At 37.2% G+C, this 25,443-nt stretch overlaps 2 protein-coding genes across 2 annotated transcripts; one reads left to right on the forward strand and one right to left on the reverse strand.

Annotated features, from left to right (window-relative positions):
- Positions 1-1,597: 1,597 nt before the first annotated feature.
- LOC588322 (pre-mRNA-splicing factor RBM22) lies at positions 1,598-9,523 on the reverse strand. Its single transcript, XM_003729814.3, has 8 exons — positions 9,428-9,523; positions 7,683-7,736; positions 6,257-6,419; positions 5,569-5,669; positions 4,655-4,827; positions 3,440-3,640; positions 2,926-3,176; positions 1,598-2,206 (listed from the first exon to the last, which is right to left on the reverse strand). The coding sequence occupies exons 1-8, from the start codon at positions 9,479-9,481 to the stop codon at positions 1,752-1,754; spliced, it is 1,452 nt and encodes a 483-aa protein (XP_003729862.2). The 5' UTR covers positions 9,482-9,523; the 3' UTR covers positions 1,598-1,751.
- A 4,956-nt stretch (positions 9,524-14,479) lies between these two features.
- Positions 14,480-24,558, forward strand: LOC588349 (glyoxylate reductase/hydroxypyruvate reductase). Its single transcript, XM_788038.5, has 7 exons — positions 14,480-14,706; positions 17,255-17,458; positions 18,173-18,289; positions 18,879-19,069; positions 20,476-20,611; positions 21,713-21,843; positions 22,585-24,558. Exons 1-7 carry the CDS (start codon positions 14,504-14,506, stop codon positions 22,704-22,706), a joined length of 1,104 nt encoding a protein of 367 aa, XP_793131.2. The 5' UTR covers positions 14,480-14,503; the 3' UTR covers positions 22,707-24,558.
- The last annotated feature ends 885 nt before the right edge of the window (positions 24,559-25,443 follow it).

The raw sequence follows: 25,443 nt of genomic DNA on the forward strand, positions 1-25,443 counted from the left end.
TCTACAAATTAAAAATATGAAATATGAACTAATATGAGGTACTTTCATAACATTTTGGTTTCCTATCAACTATTTGTCTAATTTATGAAATACTGAATTTTATATATGTTTGTTACAAAATGACATTAAAGGCAGTATTTTGGTCATTCCATGACAAAGCTCTTTCAAATTCAATATTTTATGACTTTGATGAATGGTTGATAAGAAACTCTGCTGAATCTATATTGTGGAGCATCCACAAGCCTACTGTATAAATCTATATTCACATCATTAATTGTAGATTTTATTCAAGTACATGTGTATCTATAATTTCTTTTTCTTTTCAGAATTGAAAATTCTTTGGACATGTCATTCCATGAGAATTGGAATTGACCTCTGTCTCACAACAAGTCACAGTTTCAACTCGAAATGAAAAAGATTGCGGCGCATGTAGCACTGTAGTTTCCAAAATGGTCATTTATTTACAGGTTTCAAATTCAACTTACAAGAAAAGTAAACAACTAAATTTTACCCAGCCATTATTCACAGTAAAAATCTATCAATAATAATAAGCCAGGTAGGGGGAGCATTTCAAATAGGCTGGTTATCGATACATGTCTACACAAGGTCATAAAGGGTGCATGAAATGTTATGGGTCCCCATCACTTCAGGTTCCACTGTACGAGAACTATGTGGGAAAGTGTTCAGAAAGACAAATACAGAGAGGAAAATCTCAGAATCTCATACTTTAAATACACACCCCCCCCCCTCCCCCACCTCCTACCCTCCTGCAATGTGACTTGCATCTGCTCAGTATGTTAACATTTAAAACAAAAATTGTAGCAAGAATATCCACTCTCGACAATTCAGACAAAAATAATCTAAAAAAGGTACAACACATTTATACTGGCAAATCCTACCCGAAGAAAGTGTAAAGACCTGCACAAAGCACTGTCACAAGATGAAATTATCACCACAATAGGCGGTATTCATTACAAGCAAGTTTGTTAAAATAGGATTTGCCTGTACACGAGACAGAAATATCCATAAACGTAAACAGACAATGGAACACAAAGTTGAGAGACTGACTACACGAGTGATACTTTATCAGTTGCCTTCCAGAATAAAATTAAATTAAAATAAAGTGTAACTGGAAATATGGGAGACATACTGGTCTGTAGTCCTTTGTAGCTTGTTTGTGGTACAACGTACATACAGAAGGATGTCTAGTCTATGGAGGCTATACAATTTCATCCCATGCATCAGAATTGTATTAAAAGAGTGATTTCTATGTTTAAACTGAGGTAACTCAAGGTTTGAAGGGAAAGTCCACTCTTATACAAAGTTGGTTTTAATAAAAGCAGAAAATGACAGAAATAGATTGGCGAAAGTTGGAGGAAAATACAACAAACCATATGAAAGTTGTAATGATTGTCCTTGCTATCAGCAATTTTTCCCCATTAAATTTGTTATAAATAGAATGCAAGTTATCAAACTTTTATAATTTTCTGGTTTCGATTCAGGAATAGATCGATTTCAAAGAGGAGTAAATAATTTATTAATAAAATAATTTCTTGTTTCTTATACAAAACAAAGAAAAATCACAGAGTTACCATTTTTGTTAATCCATCAGAGATTTAAAACATCTTCATTGTATTATACTTTACTTGGATTTTCATCAACCTTTCATTTCCTGCTCTTATGAACACCAACTTGATTCTGGGTGGACTACCCCTTCAAAAACCCTTACGGTGTTAGACTTAGACAGAATACTAAGATTTAGAAGATGATTCCTCTACCCCTGTCCCCATCCTCTGTGGATCCTGGGAGGGGTAATGTACCGCTGGAGGCTTCCCGCTACCCTGCTGTGACCTGGGGGGTGGAGGCATGTTCGGGGGAGGGGGAAGGGGCATTCTGTGTCGCATGTGGGGCGGCATTGGGCCATCTCTCCTGCCCCCGAAGGGAGGGGGCGGAGGATACCGGGGCATCCTCGGGGGTGGTCCACCTGGAGGGGGAGGGGGGAACCTTCCCCTGTTGCCTGGGTGCATGTGGTGGGGAGGAGGGGGTAACCGAGGGGGTGGGGGCATACCCATGCCGTAGCCTGGAGGGGGTCTGAACTGAGCGTGGTGGGGGTGGGGCGGGTTGTTCATGGGAGGGGGAGGTAGCATGGGGGGAGGGAATGGTGCGTTGCCTTGGTCTTGGTTCATTTGTGGTGGATGTGGTAATACTGCAAGGGAAACAAGATAAGAAAACTGAATATTAAAAAACTTGTTAATGAAGCTAGGATTGAATAACTGGTCTAAAAACTCTGACGTTACATTAGAACCATAATAAAATTTCCAGCTATAGTACAAATAACTTTAAAGGCAGATGGTATGTCTAAACAGCTCCAAAAGATCTTCATACACACAGCATAGTTATATCCATTGATCTCTACGAAATAGTTGTATTTACATTTATTTTCAAATCACATGGAAGTGCTAACATGTACATTCTCTCGTTAACTAAGGTACAAATATGACAAAATAAACAACTCTACAAGAGGCTAAACCAACGATCACATCTGTTATCTCTTTGATATGTCATCATGTATGTGTCTGCGTGTCAAGTAAATGAATACTTTGATAACAAATTAAAAAGATTCATTCTATTCAGAATCTTGAATCAAGATCAAGTAGAAGCCTTTCTGTTATCATTATTCTGTTATCATTTGTAATTTTGTATTATGTGACTTAAAGCCTGTCTGAACCAGTTTGGCCCAGGGGGGATTAGACCACCCTGCATGGTCACTGACAGGTGGTTATCTCATAAAATCAGCTCTCAATTAACATAAGAAAAAGGGGATCACGGGGGACCAACAGGCACCGATTAGGCATTAATTGCTATATAGAGGGCACAAGTAGCTATAAGAAGTACAGTGTGACTTTAAGGCCTTTTAGCACTTACCTCCAGGCAGACCCGGTACAGGTTCATAGTTGAGCTCCTTCTCGCTGTCGTCCTCCTTCTTCCCTGACCCCAGCTGGGCTTGGGGCTTCCCCCATTTGATGTTTAACCTTCGACCTTTGATGATCAGCTTCTGGAAGGAGTTCTCTGCAGCTCCTTCGGCTCCTTGCCTGTTTGTGAAGGTGACGAAAGCACACTGCTGCTTGGGAACCACGTTGATGCTCCTCAGCTCACCAAATTGATAAAAGTGACCCCTGCAATGGAAGATTGAGAAGAATTGAATACTTAAATTGAAATCATCTAAAGAAATGTAAACCACTGCAACAACGAAAAAAGTTTTTTTTTAAATGTGCATGTAAATGTAACCTATGTGCAACAAAGGTCATACACATATTCACTTATCTCAGTGTTATAAGATACAGAAATGTGTAGACTATTCTACTTTACATCATCATTTTTTTAAATGGTGCAGTTTTGCAGCATCATATCTGAACGATGCTTTAAAGTGGATACTTACTTGAGGTCTTCCTCTGTGACTTTGTCCCCCAGGCCACCGACGTAGAGCGTTGTGATCATCCTATCCTCAGGAGCCTCTAGCTTAGGCATGGCCGCCGCTCGTCTCATCAGCTTGTCGGCTACGGGATCGTCCACTCCGTAGAAACGATCCTTGATGTTCTGATCAGCCAAGGGATCGTCTGGGTCTGTTGGCTTCTCATGCCTAGGATTACACAAAAACAAAACACAAGGTGATGAATTAACAAAGCAATGTATGAACAACAAAGCATTTACATGAATGAAATTAAAAAACAAGGGCTGAAATAAAGTATGGATGAGTAATTTTCTTCAACTATGCTATAGCCAACTTGTTTATCCACACATTTTTTAAATATTGCAAGATAGAATTGGGTTAACTGATATATCATGCATGAAATCCCATGTCTCACAATGAAAGAAATAGAAATGTATTTATTAATATTTCAGAGTTTGCAAGTTGCCCAAATTTTAATGACAACGTCAAAAACAAAAAAAAGTTGATGGAACGTACATTCCAACATTTTATTTCTCTAAACCGGTCATGAATATACTTTAATCGGGTAAAGTTTCAGTCTATAATAATTTCCAACACACAAAAACAAACTGGTCTAGTAAGGATCATCATCATCATCATCCTCCCTGGTTACCGCTTTTCACCTCCTCTTCCTTAATGCAATTTATCCACCTCTTCCTGAGCAATCCTACCTTTCTCCTTCCTTTCTCCTTTCTCTCTGCTGCCCATCTAATCAGTTCATCTTCATCTTTCCTCTCCACGTGTCCATACCATCTCAATCTGCTCTCTCTAATCTTCTCTCTTATCCCCATCAATTTTACTTCCTTTCGCACCTCATCATTTTGCCTCCTCTCCCTTTCTGCGACCCCTCTCACACCTCGATAAAGGATATGGAGCTTTAACCCTTTAGCAACTAAACCGCCCTTCCTTTTACTCACTGAACCGCCCGTCCGCTTTTATCCATTTTCAACACGCTTTCATATCCTTCAATGGGGTCTACCGTGATAATTTTATACATGCTTAATCCTTACAATGTCTAGAGTAGGATTCAGCATAGAAAAATAGCGCATGTTGTTCAGAACAATGTCAAAATGAGAGCAAAGTTGCAACATCCTCTAGTGAGTAATAGGCCATTTTTACATAATCTCTAGTCGCTAATGGGTTAAGATGAGGTTGTCAGCTTACCGGTACGGACACTCTTCTCCTCTCTTACACTCCCCCTTGACCCAGAAGGAGCATATATGAGGTCTGTTCCTTTTGTAGTATGGTGTGGTCCTAGCCAGCTTGAGTAGAAGATCGCTAGGGGCCTGGGCCTTCCCTACAGCACCTAGGGCTTGGTTACCTTCAGCATTGGCCAGCTGTGATATGATGACACAACAATGCAAATGTTAAATTTAAATATCAAAGACAGTAGTGAAGTATGATTAATCTTGGAAAATAAACCTGTTAATGGTTATACACAAATCAATATTGAATAACATAGCTTTGCTCATATAAGTTTGGATTCTGGAATATCATTCAATGAAGATGAGAGACTGAGAGACAGGAACTTCCATATTCAGCAAACTATATACACATAACTTAATAATATGATGGATCACTAAATGATCATGGGTCAGAACAAAATAATAGTTAGGTCTAAGTTTGATTACTTCCTACTCTAAATAAAGATTTCTTTTATCATGTAGTTCAAATTGCTTAGGGATTGAATTCATAGACACATATTCTGACTTTAGAATGTAGAATTATTATCATACAATTAAAAACTGAATTATTCATATCCCTTGTAAATTTGATGGTTTTTGTATTTTTTGTAACTCGAGAATGAAAGATGGATTATTTGAGCTAGGGCCTGTTGAATTCTTTTAGATGTCACATTTTCAAGACACATAAATCAGAACAAATCAATTTTTCACATACTTAAAAAAAACTACAAAACTTGGTAAAAGTATGAATAATGTAGTTGTCAACTACATGTGCTCTCACTGCATAGATATTACATGAGCACAAATCCCTTTCTCTACTGAACTGTAGAATGGATATGAAAACACAAACTAGCTGCCACTATCAGAAGAAACCCAAAGATGGAGTTGACATACCTCTCGCTCCATGTTCTGGGAGTAGTACTCCTTGTTGACATCAGATTTGGGCATTTCATCTTTGACATTGAGGGCAGCATCACGTACTTGGATTGGTAAACCTGATACAAAAATAGAAAAGGGTTGACATTTATAAAAAGTTCTAAATATAATCAGTGTTCTTAGTGGATTTTTATCAAAAGCCTGGAGCGCTCGTCCTGGACTAAACTGAATCACCTTGACTGGGTAATTTATTTCATCCATCCATTAATCATTCTTTAATTCATATTTACTTATTTATTTCTTTATCTATTTCTGTTAATTCATTTTATATTCTTTCCTTCTTTTCTGTTGTGGGGGGGGGGGGGGGGGGGAATTTTTTTGCATGAAATGATGCATTTGCAGTTTTTATATGCCCATGTTTTGATATTTTGGCCTTATCATCACCATATATGTGTTACGTTCTGGCTCTTTAAGCCGGGCTACATCACTTTTTTAAAATTTTATTTGTATGGTGGCTACATCACTTATCATTTGATTGATTTTATTTATTGATTTACTCCGCATCTTTATGAAGTTCAATACAAAAAAAAACTGGTCTAAAACAAAGCCATGAAAACAAAACCTGTAAAGAAACATTTAAAACAAAAATGCACAATTACAACTGACACTAAACGGAAGATAGATTACATGACTTCGCAACACTCACCATACTCAAGATCTAGCAGGCAAGTCTGGCAGACGTTCTTCAGTTTGCTACAAGTTTGGCAGACCTCCGTCTTCTTGAACCTCATCCGAGCCCCAGGACACCAGCGGAATATGGTGAAGGGACGCTGACATATCTTACACTCCCGCCCAAACTTCTCCTTGGTCTAAAAAAATAAAACATAATAATAATAATATTAATAATAATGATAGGAATTTCTATTGCGCCGTCTATCCAGAAATTCTATTCCTAGGCGCATTTATTATTACACCGGCTTTAGCCTAGCTGCCATCACAGCGCTCCAGCATTTCAAGGAAGTAATTCTTGCCAGGTATCCATTTACCTCACCTGGGTCGAGTGTGGTAAATGAAGATTAATGCCTTGCAGGGATGATTTTGCCATTATCAAACTCTAGTTGTGCTATGGTTTTGCTGCAAACAAATTACAATGACCAGGACACCATCGCACCATAGTGAAGGGATGCTGACATATCTTACACTCCCGCCCAAACTTCTTCTTGGTCTAGAAAAATAAAACATCAGGGATGATTTTGCCGTTATCAACTCTAGTTATGCTATGGTTTCGCTGCAAAAATTTTTCAATGACCAGGACACCATGAAGGGACGCTGACATATCTTACACTCCCGCCCGAACTTCTCCTTTGTCTACTTTGGATAATAAAATACAACGTCAGGGATGATTTTGTCGTTAGCAATCTATAGGTTCCTTCATACAAGTTATGGTGTTGCTGCTAACAAATAACAATGACAAAATGGCACTTTCCTCAATACCAATTACCTCAATATCAAGAAATATCGGAAAAATGGAAATCGATGACGGACTACCAGTACATGGAGTTTGCACTCGCCCATAAATTATTTCTTTTCTTCCCTTTTTACTTTTTTTTGGTCTAAATATGAACATATTACGGTAAGAAATACAACACAAAGATATATTAATTTGATTTGTAATTTTAGCAATGTAAGAACAACAGTTTTGACATACTTCACTAAGTTATTAATAAAAATATGACTGAAAGCAGATTTAGAGCAGAATGACATTTAAAATATGAACTTCAATTTCTCAACCTATTAAAATGCCTAATTTGGTATTCCCCCTAAATTTGGTATGAAGATGGTTGTTGTTGTTGTTGTTATAGAAAACCAATAACTTATCTGTTTTCATTGTTATAATCTGAGGATTAAATTCTCTACAACTTTGGCTTAAAGAAACATCTAAGAACATACTTTACTTGTTCTCTTGGGGTTGTACAACATAATAATAATAATAATAAATATGATGATGATGATGATGATGATGATGATGATGATACCCATTTACCTCACCTGAACTTGCCAAAGGACATATTCAAAATATCCTGAGACTTATCCACAGGACCACAACACCTCTACAAAAAGTGCCTACTTACCATACGAACATAGGGGTTATCACCGAGGCATGTTTGGCAGAGAATGGGGAAGTCCTGGAAAGAAAAATTGAAAGAGAGCAAAGGATTTAGATATGATTGTAGTCTGTAGATTCTGCATATATCTCTTACAATGACACAAGTAAATACATTCATGGATTAATCATAGTAAAGTTAGAGGAAAATGTGCATCCTTCATTGTCAGCCATGCATCACGCTCTTGGTGTTATTATCACTTAAATCGAGAAATGCTATAGGCAAATCCTACCCAGCAAGAAATAAGTTGGCTTTAAAGAATGGTTTGTAAGGCAAGCTGTATATTATATGATGAAGAAGAGATTTGATCATAAGAAGACTCCCCCATTTAACCTAGATTTTATATTCTAGTGGGGATTTCTTCATTTTTGGACAGGATTTCGACCTTGGATTATAACTGGATATATCAGGAGTAATATAATATATACTAATGGCCATTAAAGCTAAAGATCAGCTTGTGATTTCTGAGTGTTAAATTTGTAATTAAGTATTCAAGTAGGGGGTCTGATTGCGCACCCGATGTTGTGTGCTAAAATCCCTCCCATAGAGATTGCACGCATCCCTATGTGGTCTACGTGCGTTGTGCGACCATGCAAAATTGGTCAATGATTTTATGAAAAAATTTGAAATTCAAACCTTTATAACAAATGATCCTGAAGGTGAAATTCAATAAATGAGGTGTCATATGAAAGAACAGGTTTTTCTCCATATTCCCCATAGGGGGCCACTCCCAGAATTCTAAAAATATCTTGGTCAAAACAGCGATTGAAATGTTGTTTGCATCCTAGCTCCAAAATTTGCCACTTTCCTGAGCCGCGCCCCTGCGGCTTAAGTAGGGCTAGACGTAAGGATAATATCCAGGTGCTTTTTTTTTCGCTAGCCCAAAGGGATCATTTGGCCTAACAGTTTGAAAATACCCTTCCCACATTTTTGGAATCAGCTAATTAAGGAGGCGTGAGCTCCGCTCAGTCCAAACCATGGTTACATCGCGTAACATCTGCGCGTATAGTGAATGAAAGTATGGATAGCCGTTCGCACCATAAACCCCGGAAGTGAATACACGTTATCGTCAATGGCAATATCGCGGGGACAACGTGCACGTTGTCTCCGCGATATTCATACACTTAGTATGAAGCAGCGCTTCACAGAGATTGACGATAGATTTCCGGACATTTGAACGACTACTTGTATATATACACATGCACAGCACCTACAATCAGTACGAGAATACACTCGACGGTGGCCTGTACTTATAGCGAAGAAGAATTAGATCTAGTCTACTCTACTCTAGCCTAAATATTATTGATATTTTCTTAATCAAACGTTCTTCTAGCGGTTACCGTTTATGTGCCCATCCAATTCCAAGCATAATATTTCAAGACTTTATCTTAATTGATATTGGTAGAGTATACATTTTCTTCTAGTTTTATATTAATTTTATTACATTATTGACGGTTTATATGAACATTGTGAGCAATAAAGTGTGTCCACTTTCTTTTTCTGCCGAGTGTACCAACATGAACAACCAGACACAAATACATACGAATGGGGCAATACAAACTAAATATGACTCCACGGCATGGGGCTCAAGAATAGCACGAATCTCGGTCAATCCGACATCAAATCACACCAAATGAAAATATAAAGGTTAAGAAATGTTTGAATATCATCATATTAAACCTTAGGAACTATCGGTGCAATAAAATACTTACAGCCTCTTCCCAATTCAGTCGATTATACGTGTTTGCGCTTTTGCTCACCGCCATCACTTTTACATCTGAAGTTATCGATCAAAAAGAAACACAATTTGATGTTACGGTAGTGCATAATTATAGTCATCATCAACCACATCGTTCACTCTTTTACAGTCAAACCTGTTACTTACGATGGCCACCTTTCTATAAAGCCCACCTGTCCACAGTGGTCATGCATTTACAGGTTTGACTGTATGTTGTTATACGTCGGTATTAGGCAGTCGGTCTATTCATTCACTTTTTTAATTCAACTTTAATCACCGACTAAATTGTCTTTTCTAATATAAACTTATATTATGAAATGAATTGACCTCTCCCCCCCCCTATCTCTCTCTCTCCCGCCCTCTCTCTCTCTCTCTCTCTCTCTCTCTCTCTCTCTCTCTCTCTCTCTCTCTCTCTTTTTCTCTCTCTATACCCATATCTAAACTCAAAACTCATCTTTTCAAATTAGCACATGAATAGTATTTAAGGATAAGTAATGTTGTATTTTTTTTCTATTTGTAGGTACTTTATTGTTTTCTATGTTTCTGTTTCATCTTCCTTTCATGATCTTGTTATGTTTATTGTAAAGCGCATTGAAATGTCAACAGACATGAAATGCACTATATTAAAAAGAACAAAGTATTTGTATTATTATTACCCCTCTTCATTTCTACTGAAGTTTCATCTTCTCTTTCTTTCTTTCTCTCTCTAGCTCTCTCTCTCTCTCTGTGACTCTCTCCCTCTCTCTCTCTCTCTCTGGGTATTTCTCTCTCCCTTTCTCTCTCGATCTCTCTCTCTCATTGCACACTCTCCGAATAAATGTATGATCGTCTTTCTACTTTTGTTTTTGTAATGTCACGCTCATTATCATTTTTTTCAAACTTCCTTCCGCCTTCTTCTTTATTTACAGGTTGTTCAGGTTTTTAATGGACATGAACTAAACAGAGGCCTGTATTCATCCTCAATATTCTTTGACGAAATAGTTGTGCCTAGATTGTTTAATATTTATTTCAAGGTCATGTTTTACTTTAATTGCTCTAATTTAAATTCATTTTTTTTTTGGTGGAAATAACATCGTCATACTCTCTAAAAAAAATCGAGTGATCACGGACGTCACTCCTCTGGAGAGTGAAAATGTAGTGAAAATAGAGTGAATATTCACTCTTTTCTTCTTAGAGAGCACTCTAAAATCAACGATTTTCACCCCTAAACAAGTGATCACGGACGTCACTCCCAAGAAAGTGAAAATAGAGTGAAAATTCACTCTCTTTTTTTTAAGAGAGTAAGGTATAATGACATTTTGTTACAGATCATTAACAAACAAAAAGTAATCATAGCAGTTCTTGTTTTGTTTTCCACCTGTACAAAGTTTACACATTTTCTCCTCATACAGATATAACACATCTTATATATTAAACAATTTTACAAATAACTTTATCAACGTCTAGTTTCATTATGCACAAACTTGTCGAAATTCTCCTCTTACAGATAAAACATATCTTATATTCTAGTATTCAATACAAAATAACGTTATTATCGTCTTTTTTCATTATCTTTACGAATGTTTCGTTATTGTTCAAATATTTAAATTTCTTATCAATGATACTAATTTTCCAAGCAATATACTCTGGGGACTAAATAATGTACAAGCCATGGTTGTGTGATATTCATCTCCAACTTCCCCACTATTACAATCATTACAGGCACGTAAATGTGTTGGTAATATATTCGGGCGTATGCATTCCAATTTCAATGGGTAAATTATCTTATTCTAAATCGGCAAATATTTTTACGTAATTTATTACTTAAAAAAAACACGAAACTGTTGTTTTATGTTTTGCTTACATAATCTACATGTTCACAATTTACTTTTCTACTTTCCGTATACGTAATGCTTCATAAATTGAGAATCATATATTTCTCGAAGTTTCATTTTCTGTTTTCTCTCCGACTATATTATCGCTATCTATAATATTTTCTAATTCTAGACATTCATTATTTCCGTCAACATATAAATTAACTTTCTTTACTAAATAGACATCTAATAGATTTTGCTGAAATTTCTCTATTTTCTTGAAAAGAAGAATATACCAAAGAGTTTTCATCAGCAATTTTCGTGCGAGTCCAATATTTCATGAAATACTTACATAATATCGATTTTGATAGGACATTCACCAGCTTCAGCCAACACAGCTAATTTCTATTTTTTTTAAAGTTTACCCCTAAGATATTTCTTATCCATTGAAAATGAACACTTGACATGTTTATTTGCAGTAAGATATTATATATATATATATATATTATATAAACAGACCTGCAATGTACAAACTTGATACTAACGACTTATAATTAAGATCAGTTTACCAAGTTACTGATGCAATGTTGGAAAATTGTTTTATATTATAGATTTACTTAAATCATACATTTAACATTATTGTTATACACGTTATCTCTCGATCAACTTGAGCAATACTTTATTCGAATAAAAACATACCAGGCCTGAACAACGATTCAATAAAATCATTGTTCTTGATAACGTTTCTTTGATATAATATATGCCCCTCTTCGTGAAACCTCAAACCACTGCGTCCTGGGACATGCATGTACCTCTACATGGGTCTCGTCGTATTGTAGGCCTACATTTTTTTAATTGAACGGGCACTTGAACTAGGGGGTCCATTTATTGTGTAAAAGATTTTGGGGCATATTATCCAGAATGCTGGGATAAGCAACAACAACAACAACAACAAAATGAAGTAGAAAGGGCCATCAGATTTTAAGGGTTACCTTTCTACTCCAATAATTGATAGATAAAAACAATGCAATCGCATGACCAGAACTGGTCTATACCTTTAAGGTCAACAGCCCCAGGTCGAAATTCCAGTTGATACCAGTTGAAACCAGTAAGGATTTCCAACTGGTATCTACTGGTTTGAACTGGTCTCAACTGGTCTCAACTGGTCTCAACTAGTACCAGTTGATACCAGTTGATACAATTTGGAAACCAGTAGAAATACCAGTTGACATCTGAGACCAGTTGATATTGACAGTTGATTTACCAGTTGCTAGTAGATGATTACCAGTTGATTTCCCAGTTGAAAACCAGTAGATGATTACCAGTTCAAACCAGTAGATGGTTACCAGTTGATTTCCCAGTTGAAAACCAGTAGATGATTACCAGTTGATTTCCCAGTTAAACACCAGATGATTACCAGTTGAAAATCAGTAGATGATTACCAGGTCCAGTTGAAAACCAAAAGATGATTACCAGTTGAAAACCAGTAGATGATTACCAGTTGATTTCCCAGTTGAAAACCAGTAGATGATTACCAGTTGATTTACCAGTTGAAAACCAGCAAAATACCAGTTGATTTAACAGTTGAAAAACCAGTTCAAATGTGATAATGCACATTAATTTTGTGATTTTCTCCCCCACCCCCCTCCACCCTCCTGCGCGAAGCGCGGCAGCTTTGACACTTCATTAAATTATTAGAGAAAGAAGACGATTTGCTGCACCGTTCTCGACTGTAGTCTATAATCCTTGTCTGAATTTTGTTCCCCCCTCCCGCGCGGAGTACGGAAGCTTTGACGTTTCATTAAATTATTACTCTAAATCCTTGTCTGAATTCTTTTTCGCCCATCCCCCGCGAAGCGCGGAACCGTTCACCTATCATTAAATTATTGGAGAAAGAAGACGAATCGTTGTACCGTTCTCGACTCCTAATCCTAGTCTGACTTCAATTGCCCCCCTCCCGCATGATGCTTTGACGTTTCATTAAATTATTACTTTTAATATTTGTCTGAAGCTTGTCGCACCCCCACACCCCCTTTAGCCACGCCCCTGGGTGTTATCCATTATTCCTTTTAAAGAAATTCAATTCCTCATGCTCTCGCACTTCTCTTTTATCGTTGTTTAATTCTCTTTCATTGTTTCCCTTCTCTCCTTTAACTCACAAAAATTCTCTCTTTCCCCCTTTTTTCCATCTCTTTTTTTGTGTTCATCTTGTGCTTTTTTTGGGGGGGGGGGGGGGGAGGGGGCTATACGCCTGGCAAGAGGGACCCCGTTATTATGCACACTGCAAAAATGTCGTGCCCCCCGCCCCTTTCCCGGTAAAAAACAAAACAAAAACATCTTCTTATAGTATCATCCCCCTTTCTTTCTTTTCCCTTCTCATTATTCTCCTTTTCCCCCTTTTCTCTCCTCCGGCCTTCCCCCTTTCTTCCTTTTCCGCCTCTTCTCTCCTCTCTCTTCCCCTTACTTCCTTTCCCCCTCCTTTTTCTCAGCTCTTCCCTTAATTTTTTCTCTCCCCGCTTTTCTTCTTCTTTCTCTCTTCCCTTTCATTTCTTTCCCCTCCTTTGTCTCCTTGTCTCCCTTTTTCTTTTCCCCCTTACCCCCCTTTAGTACCGGGGGGGGGGGGGCACCGTGCCCCCTGTGCCCCTGAATCCGCCACAGAAACACACCAGGCAATGCTCATCAGGGCGCTCCTATATAGGCTATGTTTTCGGTGCTTACAGCATTTAATGACTACACCATGGGTTGAGAGAGGTAAATGCAGATTAGTTTCTTGCCATAAAAGGCAATACGAGACGTTTAAAGCCCCACTGTCCTACTTGTAGCTACTTGCTCCCTATATAGAAAACTACCCCAATCGGTGCCTATTGGTCCCCTATGATCCTCTAATTTCTTATGTTATTTGAGAGCTGAGTTGGTCTAATCCCTCCTAGCCACATAGTGTTGATAAGCTTTAAAGTCAATGGTGGTTTGAGATGGCGACGCCACCATGAATGTAAATATTAGAAAATGTCATAAAACAATAATTATTGTCATTTTAATTGTTTTCATAATGCATGAGTCATAATTCACCGAGGGTAGCCTCATCAGTATGTTCGCCCTGAGGGCCCCGCAATCGTATAATTACTCATCATAATTAACGTCACGCATGAGTGATATACCGGATGTACCAATAATACCGGTATTTTTATTCAATGATTTATTATAGGTAAAGGCGCCATTGTAATTGTGTACATACTGATTGTAATCAGCTAGCTACCATGCAACGCACGGCAGCGATAGGTCTTAGATTATCTGCACGTGTTTGTTACAGGGGATTTTCTGTAAGAAAGGCAACCGGGATCTGTTCTTCTATTTTTACAAGCTCCAAAGTCACTGCTGTCAACATGAATAGTGGAGGAAAACCTCGAGTTTATGTAACTCGTAGGATTCCCAAAGAGGGTCTTGATTTACTTTCGAAAGAGTGAGTATATGCAGGCTACTGAATCTTTACAAATTAGATTCGATCGATCGCGTTTTCTTCCACTTGCGCGTACGCGTGAGTGGTAGCGGTGCAGCACCTGTCGGTGATCGCACAGCACCGGCCGCCCTCCATGCCAGCTTATCGCTGAATGGTGGGGTTGATAAATGTCGAAGTCGAAAGTTTTACGTAGATATTTTATTAACATGAGGCTTTTGAGGTCATTTGACATTTTTGATCCATGACTTGTGGAATTCTGTTAAGTCTTGCACAATTAAATTAAATCTCAATAGATCTAACTACATGTCATCAAAGGCGCTGGCCTGGTTCAACTCAGAACAGAAGTAGGGAGGCCAATGCCCGGGCGTAAGGCTTCTACACCTACGATTTGTGCGCTCGTCGCCCACTTCAAAAAATTAGCAAAGGGAAAAAAATGATGTAAAAATAAAAATTGAAGAAAATATGAAAAGAAAATACAATTATACATTTCACAACATACCTATAATCACGGATCTGTAACAGTCTTTCACCATTTGTTGACAATCTTGCAGATTTTGACGTTTTTTAATCCAATAATTGTGGTTGCAGACGACCTTGACGCACTCGCACCACCGACTAAGAAAATCCTAGAGGGCGTAGAGGTTTGCTCACTTAAAACCTTCTCATTGGCAGAAGGTAGACCCTAAAAATATGGGATCCGTTTTGAGTAAAGAACTTTTGATAGAGATCAACATTTCAGATGTTCACAATTGCCACTTCTAACAACTAGAAAATATAAAGAAAAAAGATTATATCTTTTTAAATACAGATTTTTACAAACTGAACATTCGAAAGTAGATAGAGTACGATGTTTCTGTCAATCTTGCGTTGGTTTGAGCCCTATAGCTACATCCATCTCAAAATGAGAAGGAAAACAGTGAACAGTGACGTCATTGTTCGCGCCAAAAATAAAGGGTATTGCGACATAATCTGAGCTCCGGTCAGATCGTGCGCAAAGCGTAGTCTTATTTATAGACCCTAGTACCTTATTCTCACAGCACTAGATACGAGTGTCGTGCAGTAATGTATGAGAAGTGTTAAAAAAGATATTTCAGTAAAAAAAAAAGTCTACGTGAGCAGTCTATACTCCAATTGAGAATTGAAACGAAAGCCATGATTTGAAGGTGTGTTTTGTATGATACATGGTTAGTGAGTGTGTATGTTACGTATAGCGAAAGGGAGAGAGAGAGAGAGAGAGAGTGAGAGAAATATTAGTACACGTACGTTGCATGCATGGATGTGTGCTATGATTGTGTTCGCTGCAAGATGGATTTTAATTGGACCTCGTAACTTCTCGATCGTTGATAATAAGGAATACTCATGAGGAAATCAAATTATTGGAATACACATCTAAGGTAAATATCAATGAATTATATATATTTCTTTCCTTTTTTGAACCATCGTCTTCGGCTCGTAGTAGTAGAAGATGTAATCGTTCGCACATTGATGGCTGGACTTCAGCCTGCATCGGGGCTTGCCTGTGTCGGTGGAGGGATCAACTAAGAAGAAGAAGGTGTGTACGTGTGCGACCGATTCAAGGCTAGCCGCTGTTGAGTGATTGCACTTTCGCGCGAAGTTTTAAACTTCATCATGAACTTTGTCCCTCGGGCCTGTCTAATTATGAACGTAACTTTGCGACATGAAATATAATTGTTTCAAGGCTCTTACGTACGGAAAGGCGTAGAAGGAAATGGCTACAAACCAGCTGGATATCTCCTATTTGATGGAACCCATGGAGTCGGCAGATGGGTGGATTTTCTTAGTGAAAGTAAATGCTTTCTTTTAATCTTAGTTTTAGTATAAACAAATTAGTAATTAAAAAGTTAGATTTGGGCATTGGCCTCCCTAACAGAAGCCTAGAAATCTATCCAAAATTTGACCCACTAAAACATACCCAAAATAAAGTAAATATTCATCAAATGTTTAAATAAAGATCATGAGTTAAAATTCATTATGTATTATTACCTGTTTTGTGTCAATTTTCTTGCTATTTTTTGAGTTTTTTAAAAAAAAAACGTTGATATTAGTGTATTAGTGTATTGGTAATGGTATACACTTTTTCACAGGTTTCACGGCAAACTGCTACACAATACAAGTCAAGTACATACTAATGGTGGGTTGCGGGCGAGCGTGTGCCTGTATGAAGTTATCTACCGTAATGATCATAGGATCTGAGACATTACGGTAGATAACTTCACACAGGTGAGGTCGAGGGTTCGAATCCCAACACGGCACTAATATCCTTTGGTAAAATTAACCTGCACTTGCCACTCTCCACCCAGGTGTTAAATGTGTACCCGGTAGGATGCTACCTTCATTGTTGGTCAAACAGTTTATGAGCGTCAAGTAACGCCTGGCTGGAATGCTCCCCAGGGAGTGGAGATTGTGCACACTGTGTGTGCGGGAGAGTATTGAATCCAATGACTGGGTATAATAGTACATCTGTAAAGCACTTAGAGACATTTGTATTAAGCGCTATATAAAAACGGAATATTATTATTATTATTGATAGGTGTGAGGTTTCAATATGGGACTCTGATGATGCTGTCCCCCAAGATGTCCTTCTCAAGAACGTACCAGGCATCAGTGGTCTCTACTGCCTCCTCTCTGATCGTATTGATGGAGCCGTCATGGATGCCGCTGGACCGAGTCTAAAGGCCATCAGCACCCTCTCTGTCGGCTATGATCACATCAACCTGGACGAATGCAGGAAGAGGTGGGTAGAAGAATGGAGTTGACAGATTCTAAATACATCCAGGACCTACGTGCATGTAGTCTTGTAATTTGGTTTTTACAGATGTGTATCAGTCAGATATGACTATCGATGTCTGATGATTTACTTGTAATAACATCATATATATATCTACACTGGGGTCCGTCAGAGTTGGTTTGTTGGCAAAGAAAAAGATCTGACCCTTTATGTATTATGTACCTCTAAACCAACTTGCATTTAACTGTATTATCATAGTGTTTTTGTCATTAGTGAGGATAGGGTCCTGATAAGAGAAAAGCAAAAAAAAAAATGCTACCTGGTTTATTTTCCCACACGAAAATCTCAGAGGGATCAAAACTTAAGGATGTTTATACTTACCATTTACTTAACAATTACATTTAGAAAGCATTAAAATAAAACCAGTCTATATTAGCGAGGTTATTCCCCCACCCTCCACGACAGAAGAAAGAAAAGAACAACAAAATTCTAAATGGAATACTGTATGTGCATACACGTACATGTGTATTAGCAGCCACTTTTGCTCTCTTGCCTATCGAGTGGACGTACAAAAGAGGCAAATTGTTATCATATCTTGTTGGAAGATTTCCATTCTACAATTTAGGTTTCCCAAGCTTTCAGAGATAGATGAATACACTCTTTTAGACAGGGGTGCTTATAATTGTACAATTTTAATGAATGTTTGTATTTATCTTTCAGAGGGATCCGTATAGGTTACACCCCTGGCATTCTGACTGATGCTACGGCCGAGCTTACTGTAGGTCTCCTATTAACAACATCAAGGAGACTTGCTGAGGGAGTCACCAATGTCAAAAAGTAAGTCATAGTTACATTTATCTATATAATCTAGACTAGATGTAACAAATTTAGCACTGTTTGTCAAAACTCTTGTCTTTTTGTTTGTATATGACTGAAATACCTTTAAATCGGCTCTGGTAAAACATCTCAATCTAGATTTTTAAAATAGAAGTGTCTTGCAATTTCTAACTTGTATTTCTGTTGCTGTATTTATATTGAACTATAACTTATGTCATACTTCGATATTTTATGTATTAGTATTTACTGTGTAATTATGTATGCCATTTTACTGTCCATATCTGGGATGCAAACTTGTATGGGTTTTTCTAAACCTTGTTTTGTAACCCAAGACATGTATATATTTTTATATTGTCTGAATAAAATAAAATCAAATCAAATCAAACTATAAACAATAAGTTAGTCGAACAATTTTTTTTTAAAGTCTGAAGTTGGTCATTCAAGAATAACATGATGAATCATTTAATATTTTGGCTCTTGAGCAAATATTGGGTGATCCTATCAAGGGCAATTTATATTTAGCTTTGTAGGACAAATTTGCTCTCTATTTCTTTCATTTTGTATTATTTTCATTATTGATTAATTGTAGTGGAGGTTGGGGTACATGGAAGCCCATGTGGCTCACAGGCCCAGGTCTTCTCAACAGCACAGTGGGTCTCGTTGGACTAGGCAGGATAGGCATGGCAATCGCCCAGCGTCTCAAGCCGTTCGGAGTCAAGAGGTTCCTCTACAGCGGCAACAGCAAGAAAGCTGAAGCAGATAGCCTGCCGGCTGAATTTGGTAAGTCAATCATGGAGGTTGCGGTCTAAAAATAACCCAGCAATCAGTTTTCTCAGGCTAGCAGAATACCTTCAGCTTGCTTCCAACTTACCCAGATTTAACCCTAAAATCCTTGTAACCTTAACCCTTTAAAGCCTATCTGCACTAGTTTGGCCAGGAGGGATTAGACCTCCCTGCCTGGTCACCATCAAATCAGCTCTCAATTAACATAAGGAAAAAGGGACCAGTGGTCCCTGCTTAGGCATTGTTTGCTATTTAGAGGGCAGAAGTAGCTATAAGTAGTGCAGTGGGGCTTTAAGATCGGTTCAAGTGAAATCACAACTCTTACACCAATCTTTACTTTGTGATTAGGATTATAAATTTAAATCCATTGAATTTCAGATGAACTATAAAGTGTGCAGACATTGTACGTTTATGTGGCACTTTTCAGTTCATGTTGCCGAACTTCTAGAAATAGGTCCCATGGAGAGTTTTATATATACCAGCATGTCTTATGAAAAGAGAATTGAAAAATAAAACTGCCAGCAAATGTAGAATGAACTCAGTAGCATTTGACTATGTGTATTCACAGTGTAAGTGGCAAGACTTTTAACTCTCACTGAGAGCAGTTGTATAACCTGATGCTAGAGTATATAGTTAGTATAATTTTCAGATTGGATACTAATTGTTAGGAAACACAATTTTGATTTTCTCATATTCATTGTAAAATATCTTTTTTATATCACTTTTTTTTAGTACCGGTTTACAAAATTTGACCTACAGTTGTACAGCAAAGGGTCAGCGTACTAATAAGTGAATACTGTTTTGCGAGATAAACACATGCACATTGTATAAATGTACAAAGTACATTTTTGCTGTCATAAAATGACTTGTGAACTCCCACATTTGTTTTCTCTGTAAGGGATTCCAAAGTACTCACTATACTCTTTTGAGATAATTATAATTTTCATGGGAATAATGCAAGAAATATCTGACTTGGTTTGAATGTTGTGATTGTTCATATATTTATTTCATTGTCAATTTATGATGTGTTAACTTTTTATACGATACACCAATAATACAGGTGCCATGTTGTATAAATAATCATGGGATAGATAGACCAAAGGATTCAAGATTATTCAACTATTTCCAGTGCAAGCTCAATTTAAACCAGTGTTGAATGGGTTTTCATAGAGCTAATCAAGACAGGAAATTGATTATTTTGCAAAGATATTTTGTTGCACAAAGCAATCCTTTAGTCGATAGGTGCCTGTTGTTTTGTGCATAATTGCACGTGTGGAAAATGAGCAACCGTGCAGAGGGGTGAGGAAAGCAGCCGAAGTGTTACTGCATACAAAAAGGTATGACCTTTTTAATGATGTGTACGATATGAATGATGTACATTGTTCTCTTTTGTTTTTGCACAGTTCCCTTTGAGACCCTAGTGAAGGAGTCTGGTTTCGTGGTGGTCAGTTGCTCCCTCAACGCTCAGACCAAAGGGCTCTTCAACAAAAAGGTCTTTGAGATGATGAGCTCCAATGCCATCTTTGTCAACATTAGCAGGTGAGAGTAGAGGGGTTAATACACTGCCAGGAATTTGGTTTATTAAAGCCCCACCTCACTACTTATAGCTACTTGCGTCCTCTATGTAGCAAATAATGGCTTATCGGTGACCATTGGGCCCCCATGATCCTCTTTCTCTCACATTAATTGATAGCTGATTTGATGAGATAACCACCTGTCAGTAACCTTCCAGAGAGGTCTAATCCCTCCTGTCCAAACCAGTGCAGTCAGGCTTTAAATAGACTACCAAGAACTTGACTTCTTAAAATGCTAGAGCGCTGTAATGGCCGCCATTCTAAAGCCGGGTAATAATAATAGAGCACTGGGAGTGGCAATGTGCTAGACATGAGCACTGATTATGATTACTATTGCTATTATTATTATGAAAGTACGAAGTCTAGATATGTGGTAACAAGATTCATCTAGATTTGCACTGGAGTTCCACTATCATTTTTATTGCTATTGCTATTATTATTATGATATGAAAGGTACCATTGTCAAGATATGTGGTAACAAGATTCATCTAGATTTACACTGGATGGCGGTTCCATTCCATTTAGTTCGCTTGTCAGAATGTGATGATGATGTGTATCAAAACATGTTCTTCTTTCTGCTGGCAGTGACAGTTGACCAATATCAATGGGCCTAATGCAAGTGGCATATCTGGGCCTTTATAGACTACAGATGAATGAGATGTATATACATGTAATATGTTTGATGAGGAGAATCTGATTGATAGACCAATAGGTTGAACATATCCTCATGTATTCCCACATGTGCATATTTGTGTTGGTGCTTTTCAGTGCATGCAAGTGATCTTCAGCAAGTTTTAGTAAATTTATTCATATTTTACTTGTTGAAACAAATCTGACTGTTACTGCTGTAGACAATTCAGAACAATTCAAGCCCTAAATACCCCCTTAGTATGCTAGACAAACCACAGCCCAAGAACTTTATATGAAGATTAAATGGGGACCTCCATGATAATTATCCATATTCATGTTATAATTGATTTATTGAGAATCCAGATTAGACCATGCAATTCTAACTTCTCTTCTTTTTAAAAATTGTCTCTTTTTTTTCATTTGATGGTGGTTGCAGAGGAGCTGTTGTGAATCAGGATGACCTCCACGAGGCTTTGACCACTGGTCAGATCAGAGGAGCTGGTCTTGATGTGACCACCCCAGAACCTCTACCCACTGACCACCCACTCCTCAAACTCGATAACTGTGGTAAGTAGCCTACACAGTTGTATCCACTCATACATAGTTCCATGTGGGAGTGTTCATATATGCAATGTTATATACACATGAGCCTATTGCAAGAAGGCTGTCCACTCTTGTCCAGTTCAACTCAAAGAAGTTCAGAGTTTTCTAATGGCCTAAATGAATCAGCCTTTCTTTCTCAAATTGGCAAGTTATTTGTATTTTACACTCTTTCATAGTTACAAAATAAAAAAATGTATAATAAAAGAGATAATATGAATGAAAATCACAAAATAATGAACAAGAAATGGCCAATTTAGAGACTATAATGATGATATTCAATTAAATTGCTCTTATTCGTGAAAGGTACAAAATATTTAGACGTTTGGACTAGATTTAAAAAAAAAAAGTTTCTGCTCATTTATAAATTGTAATTTAGAGCATTCGTGATCAAATATAAAAGTAAGGCATCACCAAAAGGTGACACTAAACTGCTGGTTAATGGGAATGTGTTACGCTGACAGTGTTGAGCTTAGTGTCATACACGCACCTGTTTCTCTAAATTTAGAAAGGGCAAGATCAAAACCTTGTGCTCTGGAAGGTTATAATTAAATTCCAGTTTCTATCAATTTGGAAAGGGCAAGACTGAAAATCTAGCGCCATACAAATTCAAATATCATGTTTCTCTTATTTTGCAATGGGCAAGATTGAACCTTAATCCTTTGCAATTTTATTTTAAAATCATTTCTTCTCTTCCTTGCCTTTCAGTTGTCTTCCCTCACATCGGCAGTGCATCGGAGGAGACAAGGATAGCCATGTCCATCCTCACTACACGCAACCTTTTAGCCGGTCTCATGGGCGAAGAGATGCCAGAAGAGGTCCAATTGTAATGCAGGTCGGACTTAGAAGTACCAATCACTAATTATTAATTTTTATTGTTCTTTATGTTAGTTGTTCCATGTGGTAATAGTGTATTCGAAATATGACCTTCAAATAGTACTTCTGAAAAGAAATTTTGAAAGTTAAAAAAAAAAGGGGATCATGGGGGACTAACAGGCACTGATTAGGCATTGTTTGCTATATAGAAGGCGCAAATAGCTATAACTAGTGCAGTGGGCCTTTAAATACACTCTCACTTATCAATCATAAATTCAACTGGTGAGTAGACTACTGGACACACCTGTATGTGATTCCACAAGATAAGGCCTTCAGGAAACTCGAGTCAGACCCGAGTTCTGTTTGCACAGCTTTGTGATATTTTTATGTTCTTCATACTCCTTATCCTAAAGACCCCTAGCCCATAAAAGAATATGGGGTGATGTTTTTAAAGTTATTTTTATACATTCTAGCTATACACAAATTATATTCTTTTAGGTGATTGGTACATGTACCAGTGAAATGGGCCGTGAGCTACAGGCGTTATCACCGCAAGTGAATTAAATTAGTTGACTTTGCAGCTTAAGGTTTTGTTGTCACTATGAAATGCTGCATTCAACCCAGCAATTATACGGGCATCGTTTCACAAAACCGTCATAAGTACAAGCTCACTGACATTCCACTGAAACACAGTATTTCAATGAGTTATTGTCGAACTTGTACGGTCTTGTGAAATGCTGCCCAGGTATGTAAAATAAAAGTAACAAGTTTTCACTATCAAAGCTCCACACTTAGTGACGGTATTCTATGCGAAGATATTCTTTATATTAAATAAGGCAGTAGAAAAATAGCAGCTGAAAACTATTTATTGCTGATCTGAAGAAAAAGATATGTCTACTTCTTAATTTTCATGAATACTCCAATTCTTTATTGATATGACATAATTTTTTGTAAGCAAATATATGTCATTGTTCAATCTGAGAAAAAGCATACAAACAATGAGAACCTAGGATAATATCTGCTGAGGTGCACACTAATCATGTACAAAATCTAGATAACCCAATGATAAGCATATCTTTTAGAAAAACGGGTCTAAATCCACTACATTTGTGTGGTAATGTCTGCTGTGTTTGTGTATTATTTTTAATTTTCGAAGGCTACCTGAAAGGCTTGTACCCTTTTGTTGTGTATTTATTTCTGCTGGGATTACATCCCAAATCTAAAATAAAATATTTGTTATAACAGGGTAGAACCAGCCAGACACAAAGTGTCGATTGCTCAAATTATTTGTAGGTCTCTAAAGAAATTATATCTTGAGTTTCATTAATTATGAATCCAGCCATTCTCAAGGGCTGCTACAGTAAGACAATTTCCAGAGCTTTGTCTTGTAGAATAAGTTCATCAAAGATAGATCAGAAAAGCGAGGTCATTATTTATCAGGGAGCACTCTATGTGTGTGAGGACACATATTTAATATTTTCTGGACTCGGTCTCTGTAATGGTGCTTGGAAGAGGTAGTGTGTAATTTACCTGTGACGTTAGATGACGATTATAATTAATTTTGTGTGTATACTATTGCATATTCCAGGGAAAATGTACTTTAAGGGCAATTTGCCAGTGAACTCACAAAAAGCCCATCGGTGGAAAAGAGCCTTTGTTAAAAGCAAAGTAACAAAGTTAAACAACAACAAAATCTATATCTGTTGAAGTTGTAGTGCATAAAAGTACTGGATCGACACTGTTCATAATTTTTGTTTTACTTGAAAAGTTATCCTTCTTGGTTTTGTTGTTGAATTGTAACCATGAGAATAATAGTTTCTTTATTTGTAGTTGGTGTTTCTGTTGGTAAACAAAGTAATTGTCAAAGCAGGAATAGCATGTACATGTATTAGAAATAATTAATCATACAGTATACAGAGATATCAATGCTCAAACTCGAGTGGCAGAACTTTTGAAATTTAAAATTTGAGGAGTTTAAATACAATGGGTGGTATTCTCATAAGTTAAGCCGGGACCAAGTCCAGACTAAACAAGAATTTTAGTTCACACTTCTATGGAATGCTAGGTTTCATCTTCCTCCTTCAATATTCATGACAAAGATAATCTACCAAAAACTTTTTGGAAATTCAGTTCATACTCATATTATCTTTTTCTTCCCATTTCATTGCAAAATTAATTTTTTGGAGACTTTTCATTGAAGGATTAAAATAATCTGTACAGGATAAATGAGTTGACAATAGGCACTCCATAAAAGCGTGGACTAACTTAGTACGCGCTACCAGAATACCACCCATTATTTATACCAAAGATGTTTTGCTTGGTGTACACTTGATACATGATACAGTGTGTACATGTAGTAAATAATAGTAATAAAGGTCTTTATCAAAATTACTGTGTTTCGAGTGTCTTCTTTTTGAATGGTAATATAGGTTAAAGGTAATACAAAGTTTTGGGAAATTTTGAAAATTGGGTGGATAGTGAATCTTTAAAATTTTGATATATTTGGATGCCCCTGTGGATGTATTATAAGCACTAAAAAAAATTAACCCCTAAAACACTTCTGTTTTCGAGAAAGATTGAATATAAAAATTTACCGGTGCTCCCGGTAAATGTTGATAAATTTCAAATAGCGCCTACGGCCGTACAATGGTAGCTGCGACCATGAAAATCTCAGAATATGTAGTTGTGATATATAATTTCCAAACGGGAATAGCTAATCGGTCGAATTTAGTCAAGAAACATTGTTTCATA

Source organism: Strongylocentrotus purpuratus, unplaced genomic scaffold, assembly GCF_000002235.5.
Source record: "Strongylocentrotus purpuratus isolate Spur 01 unplaced genomic scaffold, Spur_5.0 spur5_scaffold_10, whole genome shotgun sequence".
NCBI classification, from domain to species: Eukaryota; Metazoa; Echinodermata; class Echinoidea; order Camarodonta; family Strongylocentrotidae; genus Strongylocentrotus; species Strongylocentrotus purpuratus.

Bases quoted from the DNA above. Each gene is read 5' to 3' on its own strand.
- LOC588322 (XM_003729814.3), bottom strand. From the start codon at position 9,481: ATGGCGGTGAGCAAAAGCGCAAACACGTATAATCGACTGAATTGGGAA. The intron at 4,828-5,568 runs GTATGTCAACTC...ATCATATCACAG, and splicing joins CCCAGAACATGGAGCGAGAG to CTGGCCAATGCTGAAGGTAA. The intron at 2,207-2,925 runs GTAAGTGCTAAA...TTTCCCTTGCAG, and splicing joins TGTACCGGGTCTGCCTGGAG to TATTACCACATCCACCACAA.
- LOC588349 (XM_788038.5), top strand. From the start codon at position 14,504: ATGCAACGCACGGCAGCGATAGGTCTTAGATTATCTGCACGTGTTTGT. The intron at 14,707-17,254 runs GTGAGTATATGC...TATTATTGATAG, and splicing joins CTTGATTTACTTTCGAAAGA to GTGTGAGGTTTCAATATGGG. The intron at 19,070-20,475 runs GTAAGTCAATCA...GTTTTTGCACAG, and splicing joins TAGCCTGCCGGCTGAATTTG to TTCCCTTTGAGACCCTAGTG.